At 36.1% G+C, this 19,969-nt stretch overlaps 1 protein-coding gene across 1 annotated transcript; it reads right to left on the bottom strand.

The window, feature by feature from the left end:
* Window positions 1-302: 302 nt before the first annotated feature.
* LOC107102099 (solute carrier family 12 member 3-like) lies at window positions 303-19,198 on the bottom strand. Its single transcript, XM_015401270.1, has 26 exons — window positions 19,060-19,198; window positions 18,198-18,386; window positions 16,172-16,328; window positions 12,499-12,633; window positions 12,312-12,387; window positions 11,776-11,871; window positions 9,622-9,761; window positions 9,374-9,484; window positions 9,149-9,260; window positions 8,227-8,357; window positions 8,065-8,149; window positions 7,648-7,805; window positions 7,411-7,518; window positions 7,186-7,309; window positions 6,954-7,055; window positions 5,363-5,518; window positions 4,781-4,880; window positions 3,766-3,877; window positions 3,478-3,612; window positions 2,943-3,049; window positions 2,733-2,815; window positions 2,554-2,622; window positions 1,353-1,457; window positions 555-666; window positions 375-461; window positions 303-312 (listed from the first exon to the last, which is right to left on the bottom strand). The coding sequence occupies exons 2-26, from the start codon at window positions 18,365-18,367 to the stop codon at window positions 303-305; spliced, it is 2,781 nt and encodes a 926-aa protein (XP_015256756.1). The 5' UTR covers window positions 18,368-18,386; window positions 19,060-19,198.
* Window positions 19,199-19,969: the final 771 nt, after the last annotated feature.

The raw sequence follows: 19,969 nt of genomic DNA, 5'->3' as shown, positions 1-19,969 counted from the left end.
TCATTCGATTTCATCCTGGACACTACAGAAAATGGGCTTAAAGTGTAAAAAACCGAACTTCTCCTTTAAAATCACATCAAATTTACAGAATTTATACTTTTGGTGTAAAAAGTCTATAACTTAGATGAAGATGGTTCCGTTGTGACAAACATAAGTGTAAAAGAAACCTATTGCTAGGTCATCTTATTAAAAAGGCCCACTACATGACCCCTATCACTGTCTACATTAATTTAAAATTGTGTGAGATGTAGCTCAGTAATTGTTTTTTTTTTTTTTTTTTTTTTTTTTTATAATTAATAAACTTACTGCCAACTGGAAAGGCGTAAGAGAATAAATAGAAAATTTTTTTTTTTTTTTTTTTTTTTTTCACATACTTCTTTGGGTGTGGCTGTTTCTCGATGTCTGTCATTACTATAACGTCACTAACATCCAACCGAAACCTCTTCAGCAGAGCCAACATCCTAAAATATGCAACAAGAAATGATGTCATTAGAATGAAAAGGAAGAAGGAAAAACCAACAATAACAAATAATTTTTTTGGAAGGAAAACCTACTCATTGCGACCTTCTTCCATGTTCTGCTCATCTCCAATGATGAAAACTCTGACTTTACATTTGTGCCAGCGTTTCCTCCTGGTGATCAAGTAGGGCACCAGCAAGGTCAGACCTTAAAGGAGAAAAGGTTGATTACAAAGGGTGGCAGTTTGTGGCACTGATCTAGAGAGCAGGATACACCCTAAGAAAACACATTTAAAGTGGTTCTGACTTATGTTCATAGGATTGGCAAATTAACAAATAAATATATTGATAAATTACAGCATTTTGTCATAAAAGCCATTAGCTTGATATCTTTTTAACCCATAACTTAAGTGTCGTCAGAAGTTATTTGTTGCAGAGGGGTTCATACACTTAACATGTATTTTATTTCAAATGATGATTAACACACACACAAAAAAACCTATACAGTAGAAATGTTTTTTTTTTAAGCTACAGAGTATACCTACACTTTTTATTCTAGTAAGTTAGAGATCAACTTTGTGCTTTTTGCTCTATAACTTTTTCAACTGTTGGATTTCTTCTTATGGAGGCGTTCTAATTACAATTTAACAGTTAAATTTAACACTGATCCATGTGCATTTGCTCCAACTCTGAATTGGTGTTAAATTAACTCTCAACATACTGTAAATCTTAGTCTGTGGTCGTAATAATTGTTAAAGAGTCAATGTACTTTGACAATGCATATTTAACAGTGTGTTAATGTGTAGAAATGTTCAAAACAAAATTATTTTAGGAATTTCTATAACCTTGTCAAACTTTTTTTTTTTTTTTTTTTATAAAACCTGTTTTTCTCACCTCCATCATCTGCTATCCAGTAGACATCAATGGTCTTCTTTCCCTGGTCATTTTGAAACACTGTCTTGATCTGATCACTGCTGCCTTCATCAGACATATCATCAGCTGTAAACAAAAGACAAGAAGACATTTTAAGAGGAAGTTGTTCCATATTAGGTTATAAAATATAATACAAACAGCAGTTGTTGGTGAGAGCAGTAGAAAGAGTCCCATGTAACAATGTCAGGTCCACTTTTTTTGGACTTTTTTGTCTGGACTTTCTGTTCTCCGGAGTGTGCAAGACATATACTACAACACATGGCCTGTGCAGGCCAGATTTTATGACTAACTCACTTACAAATACTTCAAGCAAAGGTTGACACACAAAATAAAAAAAATAAAAAAGTTTTTTTTTTTTTTTTATATGTAACAATTTCTCACATTGGATAATTAACCCCTGGAAAACCTATGGTCACTAGATCACCTATTAATATTTATTATATTATGCAATTAGTTTATCGGCTTTTTACCTCCTTTAACTTAGGCAATATCACCCCCATGAGGCCATATTTCAGATGCTATGTACAAAAAAAATGTGTAAATGTAAAAAAAAAAAAAAAAGAAAAGAAAAATCCAAGAAGATGTCATTGTGGACACACAGCTACAATTGTCTTAAAATAATATCTAACCCAAATTCCCACCATATATATTGGTATACATAAAAATGAGCAGCTGTTAACAGTTAACAACTCAAACTAAAACAAAGTAGCTAAAAAACATTTTGCCTTTACCTGTAAACCTAATCTGTAATGTGATTTGCAACTTTTTGCTTAAATATTAAGGATCATAAAAAGATGTTGAGTTTAAACGGATTACATTAAAAAACAGCCAAAATATATTTAAATGGACACATAATATAGTAAACTTAAAGTGCCATGTTTATACAAAATAATGCTTTATTTATAATGAATAAACTTGAGTTTAAAGGTGTGTGCTGCATGGATCTGGCAGCAACAGCTACAAAATCTTTACAGTAAACTCTAGAGAGGTAGAACATATCCTTCTAAAACAATCCACTAATTGAATGTGACTGCATCACATTCTGTCTGGCTCTGACTGTATCACTGGTTGCTAATGATTTATTTAGGATTTGCTTCATTTTGCTTCATATCAGAAACAACAATCTCAGTAGAATCATATATTTAGCTAATTAGTCTCCTACCTGTATCCTCCTCATTGGTTTGCTGGTCCTGGTTTTCCACATTTTCATCCGGCTCAAAGCCCTGGTTCACTGGGGGGTTTAAATGACACGGTCATATTGAGGTTTGATTTAAATCAATACTATATTGCTGTTATCTTGTTAAATTCTAAGAAAATAAAACATATTTAATAAGTAAAAACCTTCAAACTCTAAATCATCTGAGATATCCAGTCCATCCATCATCCTCAGGATGCACAAACAGTAGTTAGAATCAAATGTATCACTGTAATGATAGAAAACGGACAAAAAAAGTTTAGTAGAGATATAAACAGAAAGTAATAACATATTCCAAACTAATATCTATGATATTTGCTGTAGGATTAAAATATATTTATATTTCATCATCTTACTAAATGGTGTTGATATAATCTTCAATGCTTTCAGGAGCACTGTCCCTCCAATTTGTCTTGAAACCCAGAACCAGCGTGTTAGGCTTCAGTTTACCCAAACCAGAAGCCTATAAAGGATGAGGGGAAATGTAAAAAGAAAAAACATAAAATCATTAAAAGGGATCCAAACCTAATGCTACAGAATATGATACTGCAAAATGCAAAATAAGCTCTTTGATGAGACTATAATTAAATAAACTAATAAGATTAAAGCACTTTGCTTTGAAGATCCTGTTTCTTGAACTTAAGTCATATCCTTTTTGGTTTAAGTCTTCGTAAATAATTACATTTATCTAAATCTTGAGAAGCAACAAAAAAATAAAAAAAACAACATAAAAGCATCCGGCCTTACCAAAGAAATTTACACATTGGGGGTTTCCTCTCTTTTCAAAGTGCTAATACATTTAGTTACATAGTTACTGCAATGCGGTTGAAATACTTTCATACTTGTGCTATACGTACTTGGAAATTGATGAGAAAGCAATCCGTATTGTACCTGTAACAGTTGTTTAGATCCAGCCCTGAGGTTGTCAGCAGATAGAGGGGTGTAGAATGACCGGACCTTCCTCTTATTCATCCACTTCACCAAGCTGTCTGTAGCATCCTGAGGTCGCGTCTTCCTGTCCTGCTCCTACAAAAGGCAGGAAAGGAACTTTTTTTTAGAGAAATAAAAGTTATAATGAAGGACGATAGCAACCAAAATCTAAGTTCATCTGTCACAGTGTTTCAAAGCAGGTCTCATTGTTCTGATTATTGGTATATAACTCATGAACAGAGCTCCTACCAGTATGATATCTCCACAGATCATCAGACTTATGTGCTTAGTGAAGGAGCCCACAAAGTCCACCAGTGCAGGTCGCTGGTTTGGGGGCCCAGTCAGTACAAGGCACTGTGGTCTGGAAGAGGATAGGGGAAAGAAAAAGATGTGAATAAGCAAATATTAGATCCAGGATGCTAATAACAATCTTTAATCAAACTCTTATATTTTCATTTTAAGTTCAAGGAAAAAGAACTGGAAAATACAATTATCATTCAGTGGTTTCCTATAAAAGACAACATTCTTGGACCCCTTCTTCAAACTCTATTTTGCATTCAAGTCTCCTTGCTACAAAGACAGAAACCTATTGCATCAAAGAAGCAAAACAAGCTTAAACATTTTGCACATTCTATGAGAAAAAAGCAAAAAAACTATCAGAAAAATCAGATTCCATTAACTGACTCATTGTTTATGTAATTTATATTGAAATGACTTATTCATTTAGAATTATTTGTTTATTTTCTAAAGATATTATATTAAATATTTAGTGATCGACAGGAACTTGGCACTTTGGGCAACGTGACCAAAAATCACCACAGAGCTAGAATACTCTTTATAGAGTATTCAATCTTTTGGCCCCCATTGTTTCTGAAGCCTCCTTTTTTCCATATTTCGGGCCAAATTGTTCTACTCAACTTTATATTTTGCAGTTGGTGCTGAGAGAAAATAAAAATCTAATCTGACCATCTACATTATGCAAATTTCTAAGAAGCAATTGCCATTTAGTGTAGAAAAGATTTTATTTGAACTTGGTGAATTGCTAGTAAACCAGATGCTGGGTGAAATGATGAATAGTATAACCATAAAAAGTTGTGGAATTTTAAAATATATAAATGAGAAACATTAAAAGATCTTAAAAAGCCCTAAAAAGGTTAAAATCAATGTATGAACAAAAGATTGTAATGATCATTGATTGATGGAGATATATCTAAAGTCTGCTTTGTTCTTTTCCTGCAGCTATTTAAGAATTAGGATAACCCACCTGAAATTTTTCACATGGTCCTCCACCCCTGTCAGAGAGACGGAGTATGACAAGGCCATGTTGTATGTACCAGCCTGGACTGATGAACCCCAGTTTATCTCTGTAGAGGGGAGAAAATGTTTTGCCGCATGAAAGGCGATTTCTTACTCTAATTCATGCTATAATTTAAAGTAGTGTTGCACCGATGCCTTTTTTTAGCCCCAATACCCGATACCTGGCCGTGCAGCCAATACCTTACCGATACAATCTGTTTGAAATTGATGTGTGTGTATATATGAAGAACTGCATACTACTTGGATGCAAAATAATTGCCATCATAGCTTTGTCAAGCTGCTGCCTACCTTTGTGAAACAGGAAAAAGACTAATGCAAAGTGAATCCAGTAGAACTTTTTATTGCCTAACTGGAATGTGTGACAATAGTTGAATAAACCTTTTGCTCTCAAAATGGTATCAATGCCCTATTTGTTGGTACTCGCCAATACCGATACCTGCATTTTAGTGCTGGATCGGGGCACCGCCCGATACTGGTATTGGTGCAACACTAATTAAAGGCATACTGAGTTATTGCTCTATGAACTCACTCGGTTTGTTGTAGTTGACATATCCAAAAAGGAAGAAGATGATGCAGAAGGTGACAAGAGCCGCCCACCAGGTAAACAGGAACATCAGAACCACAGATATCACAGCTCCAAACAAAGCGGTCCATTTACTGTAGTAGTGAAATGATGGCCTCCAGCCTAAAAATAATAATACAAAAAAACAATGTTTATTTTCCCCTTAAAGTTATTGACCTCATATGAGAAGCTGAAGGCCTGTCTCAAAGGACTGGCCATATAAACACAGGGGTTCTGAAATCTCTTCATCAAAAGTACCTTGTTCCTGCCAAATCTATTGTGTGGACAGGGATACTATTCCTACATTAAACCCGTAGATTTATAGATAGGACAATGTGGGATATTTGTTCTAAATTAAAACATCAATTTCATTACCATTCTATTCATATTTTTTTTCATATATACATATTGTGCTAATTCCCCACATATGTGATCTTAAGAGACAGTTCAGTCAGATCATATAGTCAAAAAAGTTAAAAGCCAGGCATACACTGTGTGTTTACTTTGCCCTTTTTGGGATGATTATTTAGGTGTATTTTGGATCAGACTGAGTTTCCCCATGCATCCTGCAACAAAGGTCCAATAGCCTTTCACGACCACAACCCAGAATATTATCGTTAGATGAAAATAAAATAGTTTAGGTTATTATGTTTGAATTACTGTTGAAGCAGAGCTACTAGCAAGGTTTTATATATATATGTTTCAAAGGCTACATTTGTTCACATCTTGTGTTTTTCTTTATTTTGATATTTTTGATAAAAATGAAATCTTACAAATCTCTGTTAGAAGAATATATTTTGTTGGATATTTTCAGTGATATAGCAATAGGTGTGAGCCTGCTTCCTGTGAATAAAACCTTTATTTTTATATTGGTGATAAAAGGATAAAGAAAAAAAGTAAATAAACAAACATTAGAAAACTCCTATAGGAGAAAAATAACTTTAGTTCTCTAATTTGAGTACGATTTATAACTCTTTGAGGCTCTGATCAGGTGTTTTATTTATTTATTTATTTTTTTTAATTCTGACTTTGAATTTTTTTTTTTTTTTTTTTTAGAAAGCCGCTCCTACATCTACAATCCATATTTCAAATAAATTTCCTATTGACATTGTCTCTATTGTAATCTAGATATCAACACTAGGGACATGACGGTCAGTTTAGCTGGCTTCTCTAAATTGTCCTTAGGTGTGAGTGTGTGTGTGTGCATGGATGTATGTATCTGTGTTGCCCTGCGCGAGACTATTGACCTGCACAGGGTGTACCCCGGCTCTCGCCCATTGCCTGCCAGAGATACTGTAGGTACTGGCCCCACCATAAGCCTGATTGATGAAGCGGGAGAAAATGGATGGATGGATATAAACACTCCTCCCTTCAGAAATAAACCTTTTTTTCTATATATTACCATTGAGAGTTTGTTATTAATTTAATAAATCTGTATCTAGTAATAAACATAATGATTAACAAGTATATAATAACACAAGTTTACATTTTAAAATTCATGAATAGAAATCAAAAAGTATACATATCATAAGAAAGATAGAAATGGTAAGTAACTCACCGGGGGAATTAGTGATGGATGCATGAAAACAGCTGAAGTTTATAAGGCAGTAAGAACATAGGAAGAAATTTGAGATAAGAGCTGCAATGGTATTCAGCTCAGCTGTTGTGGTACATGGGGGAAAGAAAAGACACAAGGTAAGAGTCAACTTGTACTGTTAACCTGTGTGAAAGTGCAAGAAACCAAATTCAATATGATTCAGAATTTCAAAAACATAGTGTCTCACACTCACCAATAAGAATGAAGGCTATAGCAATAACATAGCAGAGCATATAAGCTCGAAGTGGCTCATTGTTTTTCCCATAACCTTTGGCAAAGAATATGATGTAGGGGTATATTTTGTCATTGCAGAGACACTGAAAAGAAAGATAGAAAAACCTTTTTCAGAAGAGTACACAGGTGAAAAAAACATTTCAACCCTTTCTTTTGAGAATTTTAACTTGAGATGTTTTCTCACCTGAAATACTTTTGGTGCAGAGACAAGAAAACCTAAGGCAGAAGATAAACTGGCTGCAAAGACACCAGCAGTAATAAGGTAGTAGAAACCAGACACCTGTCCAAGTACCTGGTTGAAATATTTGTAATTAGAATATTTGAAAAAAATAAAAATAAAAAAGGCAATGATTTTAAACACCACCTGCAAAAACAAAACAAAACTATCGATATGTTTTAACACAATAGTTTCAACCAATACCTTTACACTGTTAGCGAGCCCATATACACAGGACTGGGACTGGATACAGTCTGTGAAGTTCCAGCCCATATTACATGCCAGTCCCACACAGCCATCTGTATTGTTTCCCAGCAAGATGTGACTGCCATTCCCAGAGGCATCCCGTACGACACATGATCCTAGAAAGAAATTAAGATTCTTAGGCTCAGCTCTCATTATCTCATTATCCCCAAGATGCTTACTCACTCCTTCCTGCTACTGGAAAGTTAATCCCATAATGTATTGCAAATTTGTTATATTTAATTAACATTTCAAACAAGTTTAAAGTTTAATGAAGGACAACTACAACTGCGAAACTTAAAAATTAATTTAAATATTTAACAAGCCAAATCAATGTCTAGTAATCATCAAGCCTGATTCATAATTAAATTAACCCACCAACAGTTACTGTTATCCCCAGGTAACTGATTGTTGTCCAAAATATAGCCATCAAGGTACCCTTTGGAATAGCTGTTGCAGGGTCCTACAAAAAAGAGAAGTCAATTATAACCTGGCATTATGGCTATTTGGTCTTTCTCCGCATTGTGTCAAGCGTCACACCTTTAGATCTCCAGAGATGTTGGCTCCAGACAAAATGCCAATGGCAGCAGGAAAGAATATGGAAAACATTTGGAAAAAACCGGCATCAGGACCTCGCCAGTTTGGAGTGAGGTTCTCGACAAAAATGTCACCTAAAACAGAGGGTTAAAATGGAGTTTAAGTAACATAAAGGTCTCAGGATGTTGAAGAATAATTTGTTTTTTATTTTATTTTCTGTTTTAGATAACTGTAATATCTTCTCATTTCTCTATCTGTACACTTTCTGTGTAAGACAACCAATTGGACATGGTTATGTTTAGATATGAGGACTTTTAGAGTGGCTCTAGCATCACCTTATATGGTGATATAATGCTGGGATGCTACGTAAGAAAGGCTGGATGCTGACTGGAGGCTTTGGGTGAGGCACCACCTGGCTGACCTTTAGATAAACTGAAAAGCATGAAGAAGCTCTCTGCCATTTTGCTGGTTTCTCAGCAAATGGACAAAATGTAAAAAGGCCTTATATAGAAGGTGAGATCTTCCTCTGCAATTTGTGCTTGTAATTGTAATTTGCAATGATTTTGTTATACATGGCTTGAATAAATTATGTTAATACTTAAACATGTTTCCTTCTTTGTGTACACAATCTGAAAAACTGTCGCTACAAGCATGCTTAGTGTAAAGGATTGCATCCGAGTCAATGAGTCGATGCAATCAACCGGGGTCCAAATGATTGAACAAGGCAATGGGGTATGTCTGAGTTTACTGTAGAATTGCCTTTTAAACTTCTACATAGATTTAAGTCAAATGTATTCAGCATCTTTCAACAAGATTTCCACAAGCTTAAGTAAGTTTAGCCCATTCAGCATCCCAGATCTAGTACCAACATGAAGTTTGTATGTGGCACTGCAAATTAAAATTTTCATAGAAAAGAGTACTATACCTCGATATCCAAAGATGCCAACAGCCTGCTTCTCAATGCCTGGAGGTATTAATGTCCCCACAAAGTAGTTTGCAAAGGAAACCAAAAGTACTAAGAAGAACAAAATCTGGGTCTGAAAACAACACAAATGAAAACATAGGGGGAGTTTAATAAATGGCATTGCATCACTAAAAGAAATACTAATATTTTGTGTCCTGTGTTGGAATTTTCAATGAATATCCACACCTTGGACTCCCACTCCATCCCTGCCATTGAAATAAGGAGAAGAACCGTGATAGTGATCACACCCACAATACGGACATCATTGACTGGATCCACCATCGTGGCGTCAAATTCCTAAATTAAGTGAAAACATAAAAACAGGAAACTCACTATACTATCATTTGAAGTGGTTACATGATCAGCATTAATGTATAATTTGTTTTCTTTTGTAGCAAAACAAAACTGATTTAGGTTAGGAGAGATATAGGTACCTGCATCAAATCACGGACCACCTCTGCAAAACCAACAGTGTTGAGAGCACAGGCCAGAGCATTTGCAAAGGAGAAAACCACACCGATTGGTCCTCCAATTTCAGGACCCAATGTACGGGAGATCATGAAATAAGCACCTCCTGCAAAATGTTAAACACAAGAACAAGATTATTTTCATGAAAAACTACAAAAGAACACCTTAGCAAATTATATTTTTAAAATACTGTACATGAACAAAACATGATAGGAAAACACACATTGGAAAGTATATTACATTTGCATAGTAATACAGAAACGCATTCAGATATCAAACTAGCTAGTAATACTAATCATGCTTTGTCAGGGGTCTTTAGGATCCTTATTTTTAGGATTTTTATTTTGCGTGAACAGAAAGCAAAGGAAAGGTGGGCGGCCAACTTTTTTCCAAGATTTTTAGAAGTGTAACAAGGTATTTCTGGGTTTTGAATATCTGTCTCTCCTTGTAAAGACTTGAGTCTGAACGTTGCTCTTTGATATTTGCAGGCCTCCTAGTACAAAACATAACTTTTCAGAGATTTTATAAACCTTTATCTGTAATATCTGTTTTATGATGGTTTAATTATCGTCAGAGACTTCACCATTCACATTGAAAATTCTGAGGATGGAAGTGAAATATCATGTATTACTCTTTGAAACGTTGATTTAACTCAATATGTTAAAGAGCCACCACAAAAACAAGGACATATTGTGGACTTGATCATCACTAAGGGTCAAAGCATATCTAGAGTGTCTGTAACTGATGTTGATGAGTGACATGCATTTTTCTTTTAATTCAGCATGGCTGTTGTCTCAATTACTAATATCATCCATGTGTGTTTCTGTGGCATATTGACATTGGAAAACCCTCCCTAGATTCATGATAAAGCTCTTACTGTTTATCTCATGAAAGGTGAAGGAATAAGAACAGCAGCTACAATTTGCCGTATTTGGATCTAGCCTTTGTCTGTTCACTAGAGAGGTAGCTTAGCTGTCTGATTTAGGTCTATGGTTCATGGGAAACAGCCAAATTCATCAAATTCATAACGACTTTTAGGACAAAGAGTGAAGTGTGTCGGAGGCCACTATGTTAAGTGCTGTCCAAAAAGCGCTGAGGGGGGAAGGAAATGAAGCAGGTCGCTTCCTATCAATAGTTTTAATAGCACAGGGACCCCCCTACTTTCCTCTTGGGCACTTAGGAGATAGACAGACTCCCACCATCCTTTGAATGAAAGAATACGTACTGTAGGCAAATCCTAACTCACAGAAATTAAGCAGAAAATGTACTCTGTGTGACACATGAAAACGCCCTTAAATTTATGTATATATTTTTTCACAGAGAGCTGTTTTGTTTTGTTTTTATTGTTCTTTGTGACTGACTTCATGTGTATCGGGCTTATGGCTGTCCAGCTTCCCCACCCAGAATCGTGTTTTGACTGTTGAACTCACAAAAAAGTGAGGGAACAGCAGCTAGGAGCTACAAATAGCAGTATTTGGATTGAGAGTAAAAGCCTCAGAGCACTAGCCCTGTATGATTTGAGCTTAAGATAACTGGTTTAAAATCACCTGTTTAGGAGAGAGGGTGAAGGACAAGTAGACATGTTTGTTTGTTTTTTTCTGGAGCCATTTTCTGTAAATCAAACACTTTTCTATCTCTTTTGAAAAAAAAAAAATGTCCATGTCATTTTTACTTAAACATTCCTCTGCTGGATACAAGGAATCTGTTAAAATTATTGTTAATCATTAAGATACCCTGCAAAGTAAGGCCGTAAAATGTTATCATAACTTGACAATTTACTGATTTTTGCTAATACTTTTATGAGCTTCATAATTACCATAGCAAGCAATATTCTCAATTGGCAATAGAGTAAATCAATATTTACATTTCATAACCTTCCTTAAAATATTGTTGTTGTCTTTTTTTTTTCCAAAAAATTATTTTTCTGCCTAAATCATCTCCTTATGATTCTCAATGCTTGCAAAAACCAAATCGCCAGCTGATTGAATCATGCATTTCAACCCTTGCTTTATTTTTTTTGTGTGCGTGTGTGTGTTTTTTTACATCTACTGAAAAACAAAACAAATTATTAAACAATTTTTTGAGAGTATGACAAATTCTGACTTAACAAATGGACTTACCTGAGACCACCCTCCCATTGGTGGCAATTGCAGAGATTGATAGTGCAGTCACAGAGGTCACCACCACAGACATAAGGATTATCACACAAGTCAACACTGTTATGAAATGAAAAAATAAATTATTTATAAACACCAGATGGAAAATAATACCTTTTCAAATCCATTTGTAATTTGTTCTTTTTTGCATATCCATTCCAAGCTTTGTGTATTGAAATATTTATTGAGAATATTCTGTAAAAGAACTCATACACATTGTCCAACTCACTAAAATTTAAACTATTGTTTTTCTTTTCAGAAACTCATACTGAATACCCTGAAAAAAATTTTTTTTAACAAAATATTTTTCCATGGTGTTTTGAAAAGTTTCTGTCAGAGAGTCACTAAAATTATCATTATAAAAACAAAAATAAAAAATAATTATTATTAAATCTATGAGATAAGAGGGAATATATGAGGTGCAGGATATGCTATAATATTAAGTCAAAAAAGCTGATGTGAACTGAATGTATTATGAGATGTTGGAAGGGCTGACTCACCAATGCCTGCCTGAGAGGTGATCCATGACAAACGGAGGAACAGGATGACTCCCCAAATATTCAGCATGCAACGAACCTATACCAAAATACCAATGGATGCAGCTGTTTGATATTGGAATGTTGCGTGATGTTTAAAATTAATTTCGCTCACAGTGAATTGAATCCACAGTTAGGATTAAACTCTTACCATGACCCCGACTATCCAGCCAAATCTAACTGGAGCTTTGATGTTGGGATCTTGAGAATCTTCATTTCCCATATCTGGTCCTGGCAGGCTGCCCGAGTCAGAAGTGGAGGCTCCGTCCATTCCAATCTCCACTACCTTCAATGGAACAGTGGGTTCAGTTCAAATCGGTGAAAATTGGTGATTTAATGTAATATTTGTTTCAGAAAACAGTATTTGAATTTGATGTTCTTTAAAAAAATGTGGACTAATCAACATTTAATCATTAAAATTAAGTGTTTATTGGAAATGAAGCTTCATAATTTAGAATGATATTATGTCTTGAAGGGGTAAACAACTTTTGCAGTGATATTACTTTATTTTTTTTTCACCTTTTTCAATACTTGATGGTGACCTGATTATCTAAATATTCCATCCTTAATTCCCAACTAAATAATCGGGATCTCTCTCAGTGTCTGGATAGGGTTGCCTAAGCTTGACATTCCTTTAACCTTTAAATTAAAAATAATCGTATTAATTTCAGTTTTGTTGAATTTAACCCTTGGACTCAGAGGACCTAACTCTCAGCTGGTTAACACTTGGCTGTGAACTGTGCCAGGTCATGCTGTAGGTTTTGGCATGAAGAAGCCACATCATCTGCAAAAAACCAGAGATGAGATCTATTTGTCCTTGAACCAGACCGTCTCCAGCCCTTGGCTGCACTTGGAAGTCATGTCTAAAAAGGTTATTAACAGGACCAGTTAATTTCAGGGCTACATAGGTTAGCCAACATACACCAGGAACAGGCTCGACTTTACGCCATCAATGCGGACCAACCTCGTGCTCCACTTTTACAGAAAGCAGATGGCCCCTAGTTAAGGCCCCTTAACTCAACTCCTTAAGCACTCCTTAAGCACTCCTCGAAGGGCACCATGAGGAACATGGTTAACTGCCCTCTCCAGGTCCACAGAACACATGTGGACTGGTTCGGCAAGCTCCCAAGCACCCTTAAGTATTATGCACAGAGTATAGAGTGGGCCACTGTTCCATGGCCAGAAAAAATCCTCCTGAAGCGGAGGTTCGACAAACAACTGGAGTCTCCACTCCACCACCCTGATATAAGCGTTCTTGGGGAGGGTGAGAAATGTGATCCCCCAGTTGATGGTACACAACCTCCAGTCCCCATTTTTACCGACATAACCACCAACCCATTCTGCCAATACAGGGGCAATGTCCTCAACCTCAATCCGTGTTGAAAAGGAATGTTCACTGAGGACATAACAGTACTCAAGTCGAATATTGTCCACCCCTAAAGCCTTGCCATTGTGGAGCTTTTTTACCACTTCCATGACTTCATCCTTAGTGATGAACGGGACCTGAGCCCCATCGTATCTTCTTGCAACACGGAAAGGTGTGTCAGCCAGATTGAGGAAATTCTCAAATTATTCCTTCCACTGTCTGCTTATGTTCTCTTTCAGGGTCAGCAGCTCTCCAAAGAAATGTGAGCTAAACACCACTTTCCCTTCTGGAGACACCACTCAGTTTGCTAGAAACACTCCAAGGCCTCCCCAAACTCCTCCCAGGCCAGTTAATGCCTCCACAAAATCTTGGGAAGCAGCATGCTTGGACTCATGATGCTGTACCTGCTTACTACCTCAGGAGACCCACACACCAGCCAGGCTCGATAGGACTCCTTCTTTCCTTAGCTTGAAAGCATCCCTTACTGCCATTGTCTACCATCGGTTTCTAGGATTGCCCACACAACGTTGAATTGAATTGGATCTGATATAACCGATTTGAAAGCTCTAACAAATTTTAAGATTCTAATTGTTATTTAATGAGTTGGATATTTTAAAGGTATAGTGGAGGATATTCTTTTCCCAGATGGATCACCAAAATAAGTGGTCCTTCTCATTGTCAATCATTCTGGTGATATATTTAAGTAAGCACGTCCTATGTGCTCGTCTCCAGTTAGCTATGTTTTTCTGCGTCTGCGCACTTTCCAAAAATCCTCCACAATACCTTTTATAGAACTTTAAATAACCCCATTCTGTCATTATCCGCGGGGGTTAGTTTAAAGTCCTGTTGTCCAGGCTCTTGGATGTAGCCAGTGTAAAGTTCCGCAGTCCTCCTGGTACCATGTTTTGTCTCTGTTCTTCTCAACCACTGAGTCTGCCTGTCTCCATTCGAGCATGTCTGCCTGGTCCTGCTGCTGGAGTCGTTGAGCACTGAACCTGCCTGAACACTCCATGGATTCCTGGAACCCTTGATCTGTCCGTTCCTGTTCGGATCTGAAATCCGGGTCAGGCTATGGACTCCTGGATCTAAGAACCATGCTTGTTCTGAACTGTTTCCCTGACCAGGCTCGGACTCCTGCCTGCTCACTGGGGTTGATGCATCTGGGACACTATGGGGCAGCTTCGTGACTCGTTAGGCAGTCCATCGGCTGGATCCTGTCTTCCTCGGTGAGGATGGACTTAAATATTAAACCATAACTCACACACATAATCATCTTCCATTAGATTATCATGGCCACTGTATATCTTCCTGAACCAGAGTGACAGTGATGGGTTGTGCACCACCTCCTCCCTCAGCCGCAGCGTATCCACAGCTGCTCGCTTCTGTTCTGTTTGTTTGTTTGATTGAACATTTTGAAACTTCCCACTGTCTGTCTCGCCTGAATACTGGGTCCTACATTATGGTTTCCTGACACCTCCCTAATCAAGGTACCTATTACATCACCATGTAGAAATACAAGGTCACCATAAAATCTCACTGATTTCACTGAAATGTGGATGTTTTATCTTTCAGTTTTTGTAATAGCTTTATATTATTTTCAATTACTGATCTTGTACAGAATATCTGCAATAAAAAAAATGTTTAGAAAACATTTTTTATAAGTAGAAGAGGAGAGCACACAGAGTACAAAGAGAAAAGTGTACAGAAGGCTACAGAGCATGTTTCTATGAGTCAGCTCCACCCCCTAAGTTGTGTGAAGTGTCAACATATTCTCAGAAATGATATTTTCTTGCCCCCATAGACATACAACTTCTCCATGTTAATAACAAGGGGTTCTCAGACAAATGTAGTTACGGTTCTATTTGGTTTGGGACCAATGATCTTATCAAAGTAAAAAAAGTATGTTTATTTTATAATGATCAAAAGGACTCCACAGACTACCGAGGAACAAAACACGTACACAGGATATGAACAAATATCTTTACGCATAGTTTGTTATAGATAAGGAAGAGTGATTAAATATGAAGCCCTTTAAAGTATGTCAAACATTCATTTACAGAAGTGAATAGGGTCAAACTGACCCTAAAGATAATATGAAGATAAGGTAATGTTAGTAGTGGGTCAATAAAAGGATGTTTTTGTGGCATTTATGTAGATTTAACAGCAGTATGTACATACTGAAATATGGCAGTTTTAAATTTTAATGTTCATCAAACATGATATATTTGTAATGTTATGAAATGTAAACTATTATGAAAGGATAAAGCAACACATATTCCTAATAAAGCCTTTTTAAGTTATATACCGGTACTGATGCTGAACAAATGCCAACAACTAAACATCTATGATAATATATATTTATTTGGTCTTCACTGATTTTAAAAGAAAAAAATCTATTTATATTAGTTTTGTAGAAAATAAATGAAATAAAAAGGAAAAAAAAACAACAGAAAATTACCTCAAATGTTTTGCGGAGTGTTTCAAGAGACGGCCTGCTCCTCATCATTTGACGGGGTAAAGAATTGGCGTAATGCTCCAGTTGGGGTACCAGGTCCATAGTGCTATAAACAGAGGATCGACGCAGCTCTGCCCTCGAGCCTCGACGTTCTGATGTACTGAAAGTTGTTGGAATTTAGCAATAGTGTTACATCAAAACATTAACCACATTGTAAAAATCAGATCAATAAATAGAAATAACTACAATGAATGTTTGGACCTTACCAAGATTTATTAGATATTTATACTGTCGAAAGTTATTTTTATTTATCGTGATTTCGTAAGCATGGAATTTCAAAACATATATGTATGTATATGACCAAAACTTTACGTATAAATTTCAAAAAGCCAAATTAACATCAATTTGCTTACTTTCTGAGTGTAAATCAAGTTTAATGCTTCCTGAAGATCAGTTAGGATTACCTGTTTTATTGTACTTGCTAACTGCTAGAGTAATAATAAAGATGTCACAACTTTCTTGAGATGCTTTCTCTTTAAAACAAATCTGTGTAATCTTTAGACCCTAGGGGAGCCAAACCTGTAACTTCCAGGTTAGGCCGTTGACAATGCTGCCAGTTGCCAAATTAAACATTGTGTTTTAGAACCAGTTTTTTTTCATTTAAAAAAAAAAAAGCAAACAAAATGTTTAAATTCAGGGTGGCTGGACACTCCCATAGAGATAGGTTCAGGAGCTCAGTCATTCAAGGGGGGCTTGGGGTAGAATCGCTTCTCCTCCACATCGAGAGGAGTCAACTAAGGAGGCTTGGATTTCTTGGATGCCCCCTGGACGCCTTACTCAGGTGGTGTTCCAGCAATGTCCAACCTGGCCAAGGCCTAGGGGATGACCCAGGACACTGCATTGGCCATGTCTCTAGGCTGGCCTGGGATCGCCTGGAGTTTCCCCAAGCAGAGCTGGAGGAGGTTTCTGGGGAGACAGAAGTCTTGGAGTCTCCGAGACTGCTACCCCCGCGACACAGTTTTAGATAAAGCTAAAGACGACGGGTACAAGTTTTAGGATCTGATCGCAGACCACTTTGAACCAGCAAAGAAAAGTAAAAAGTCATGATAAAATCCTTACATCCTTAATTTGAGAACCAACAGTATGTTTGATTAGATAAGGGTCATATTAATTTTATAGCCAAACAAGTACTTTTAGACAGGCGGATCTGATGTTCAAGGGAAACTTTTTTAAATAAGTAGCCCACTCAGAGTATATCTCCAAATGAAGTGTTGTACACAGGCCTGAAAACCCTTTAATTTTAAAATCCTCAGTTGAAATTAATAATTGTGTCAAAATGTACACAGTGTTGCTTTAAATGATTGCTTCTTAAAGTCTTTAATTGAGTCAACTGTTCTGTGTGTCCAGAGGCTTCTCACAATAGTCCTGAGCTCTACCCACATTTTCTACTGGATTAAGATCAGGGCTTTGTGATGACTTTTCTTGTAGATGAGTAACTTCCATGTTGATGTCTATCGTTGTAATGTTATTTATTTTGAGAGGCACACACTCCCCACTACAGCTGATGATGGTGAAATTACAGAGCTTTACAGCCAAGATGATTTTAGAAAGTTTGCTTTTCTTTAATCTAAAGATAAAAAACACATTTTGGCCAACATATCAGTTTAAGTCAAACTACAAGATATATATCAGCCTCTGACTGATCAAAATAATGGAAGCAATTCCCAAAACACTGTCAACTGTTTCTCTGATATAAAGAAAAAAAGAAAAATTTTTAAGCAAGAAAATCATATGCATATCTATAGTGTGTGTGTGTGTGTGTGTGTGTGTGTGTGTGTAGACTTTTTCATGGCTGCATTAATTTACATAAAAGTTGGATTCACAGAGAATTTAAACACTGCCATCTTGGGGAGATGAGTGAATAATTATGTAAGAAAACTATTATATCTTTTTTCTGTCAATTGATCATATAGCTTTCCCATAAATGTCTTTTTGAAAGGAAAATAATAAGTAAAAGGAAAGCGCCTACCTTGATTCCTCATCGGAGACGACGATGGTTGGAGGAATTTGAAGCCCATGATTGCGGTGTACAGTGCTGCCATCAAAGTGGTGTGGAGAGTACCTGGGAGGCCCCTCCTCATTGGTGGAAAAGTGCACACCTCGACCCAAAATTTTACGTTTAGATGCAAACAGCCCCATCAGGACGTTCTGGTGGCTCCTTTGAAGTTCGACAGAGGAATACTTATCATTGTTCAACTAGTTCATACTAAACCAGTGTGTAGTTTTTAATTCTTTTTCCTTCTCTGTTGGATATTTGAAGGCCAAAGCCACAGTTATTAACATAAATTAGAAATCCTTAAAACTCATGAGTCTTAAAGTATGAATTTGCTTAAGACATAATCACTAACCATTATTGTTAATGTCTATCTTTGGAGGGAACCGAACTAATGTTGTTTTTTGCTGTTATTATAAATAACACTTTATAATAAAACAAAATTATGCTGATTCAGTTTTTTATTTACTGCCCTTATCTGTTAAAAAGGGCTTCGCAAATAGACTGTTTTTCATTATATAGTAAACAGAACACTGAACATGTTAAAAAACATGCGGGTGCCTAATTATAAATGTTTTTGCAGGAACTCTTCTAAAAACATGATGTTATTAAAAAGTATGACGTCCAAACTGGTTATAAAACTCTTTCCTGCAAACAAATATATTTTTAGATGGAAATGTTCTAAGCTTTATTTGTTTGTTTTTTTAAACAAATAAACACATTATCTATAATCTCTCCAAAAATACATGCTTTTAAATTAAATGCCAAAGATTTTGAAGAGATTTTGTCAGCCCAATATGAAACCTAAACTTCGGAGAACAAAAAGTAATATACTCACAAAAGGTTCCTTAAGCTGATGAATGAGGCTCACTCCCAAGATGAAATATGTGCCTTTATCAATGCAACACAAAACTCTTGTAATTTATACCTTTGGTGAGGCAGGTTACATCCCCTCCCATCTGCTTCATGTACTTTCCTCCCCCTCAGAGACACACACACTTATACATACACACACTTATACACACACACACATGCACACATCAAATCTTTATAAAACACAGACACGCACACATGTTCACATGCATATGAACACATATGCACACCATATATATGGAAGACTTTTTTTTTCTTTTCTTTTAATTTTTCCAAATGTAGTTTCTGGAAAATGGTGTCTAGAAATCTGAGTACAAGACCCACAACAACAGAAGCATGTACCACTGGTTTGGTAGCAGCAAAGCTGTTGTACTAAATAGAAGAATATGCAGGCATTTCATACCTGTAACTTGTTTGGCAAGTCTAATATGATTTTATTGCATTGTTATTACCAGTGAAATGAAGAAAAAATCTGAAAATTTCTACACAAATATATTAATTATCTCTATTACAGTTATGTGACCTGTATTACAGCTTGGAAGTGCTGCAAGAAAATAGTTGTAAGTCTTCCAAATGTGAGAAATATTTCATTTTTGTTAATCTTAATGAAACTAAAAGGGAGAAAGCTCCCAAGAAGTAGAAGTAAATAGTTAACTGGTAACTCAAATATTTTTTTTCAGAATTGTTGACAATACATGAGCCTGTAGTGTTTACTACATCAATATGAAACAGGAAGCTCCACCTCTGCTTTGTCACTGACCATAGTAAAAATAGTAATAAGGGCCCCTATCTGTGCGTATTCCATTATAGTCCAAGTGAATACAGGAAAGTCAGACAAATGCCTTTCCAAAGATTTCATACAGCATTGATCTATA

The sequence above is a fragment of the Cyprinodon variegatus genome, unplaced genomic scaffold, assembly GCF_000732505.1.
Source record: "Cyprinodon variegatus isolate N-32 unplaced genomic scaffold, C_variegatus-1.0 Scaffold1201, whole genome shotgun sequence".
In the NCBI taxonomy this organism is placed as follows: Eukaryota; Metazoa; Chordata; class Actinopteri; order Cyprinodontiformes; family Cyprinodontidae; genus Cyprinodon; species Cyprinodon variegatus.
Note: the sequence above shows the minus strand (reverse complement) of the source record. Positions and strands in the feature narration are given on the sequence as shown.

What these genes read in the sequence shown, in the direction of transcription:
- LOC107102099 (XM_015401270.1), bottom strand. Translation starts at nt 18,367, where the DNA reads ATGGGGCTGTTTGCATCTAAACGTAAAATTTTGGGTCGAGGTGTGCAC. An exon ending in GTCTCCGATGAGGAATCAAG is followed by an intron (nt 16,329 to 18,197) that starts GTAGGCGCTTTC and finishes AACAACTTTCAG; the next exon opens with TACATCAGAACGTCGAGGCT. An exon ending in ATGGAAGAAGGTCGCAATGA is followed by an intron (nt 462 to 554) that starts GTAGGTTTTCCT and finishes TGCATATTTTAG; the next exon opens with GATGTTGGCTCTGCTGAAGA.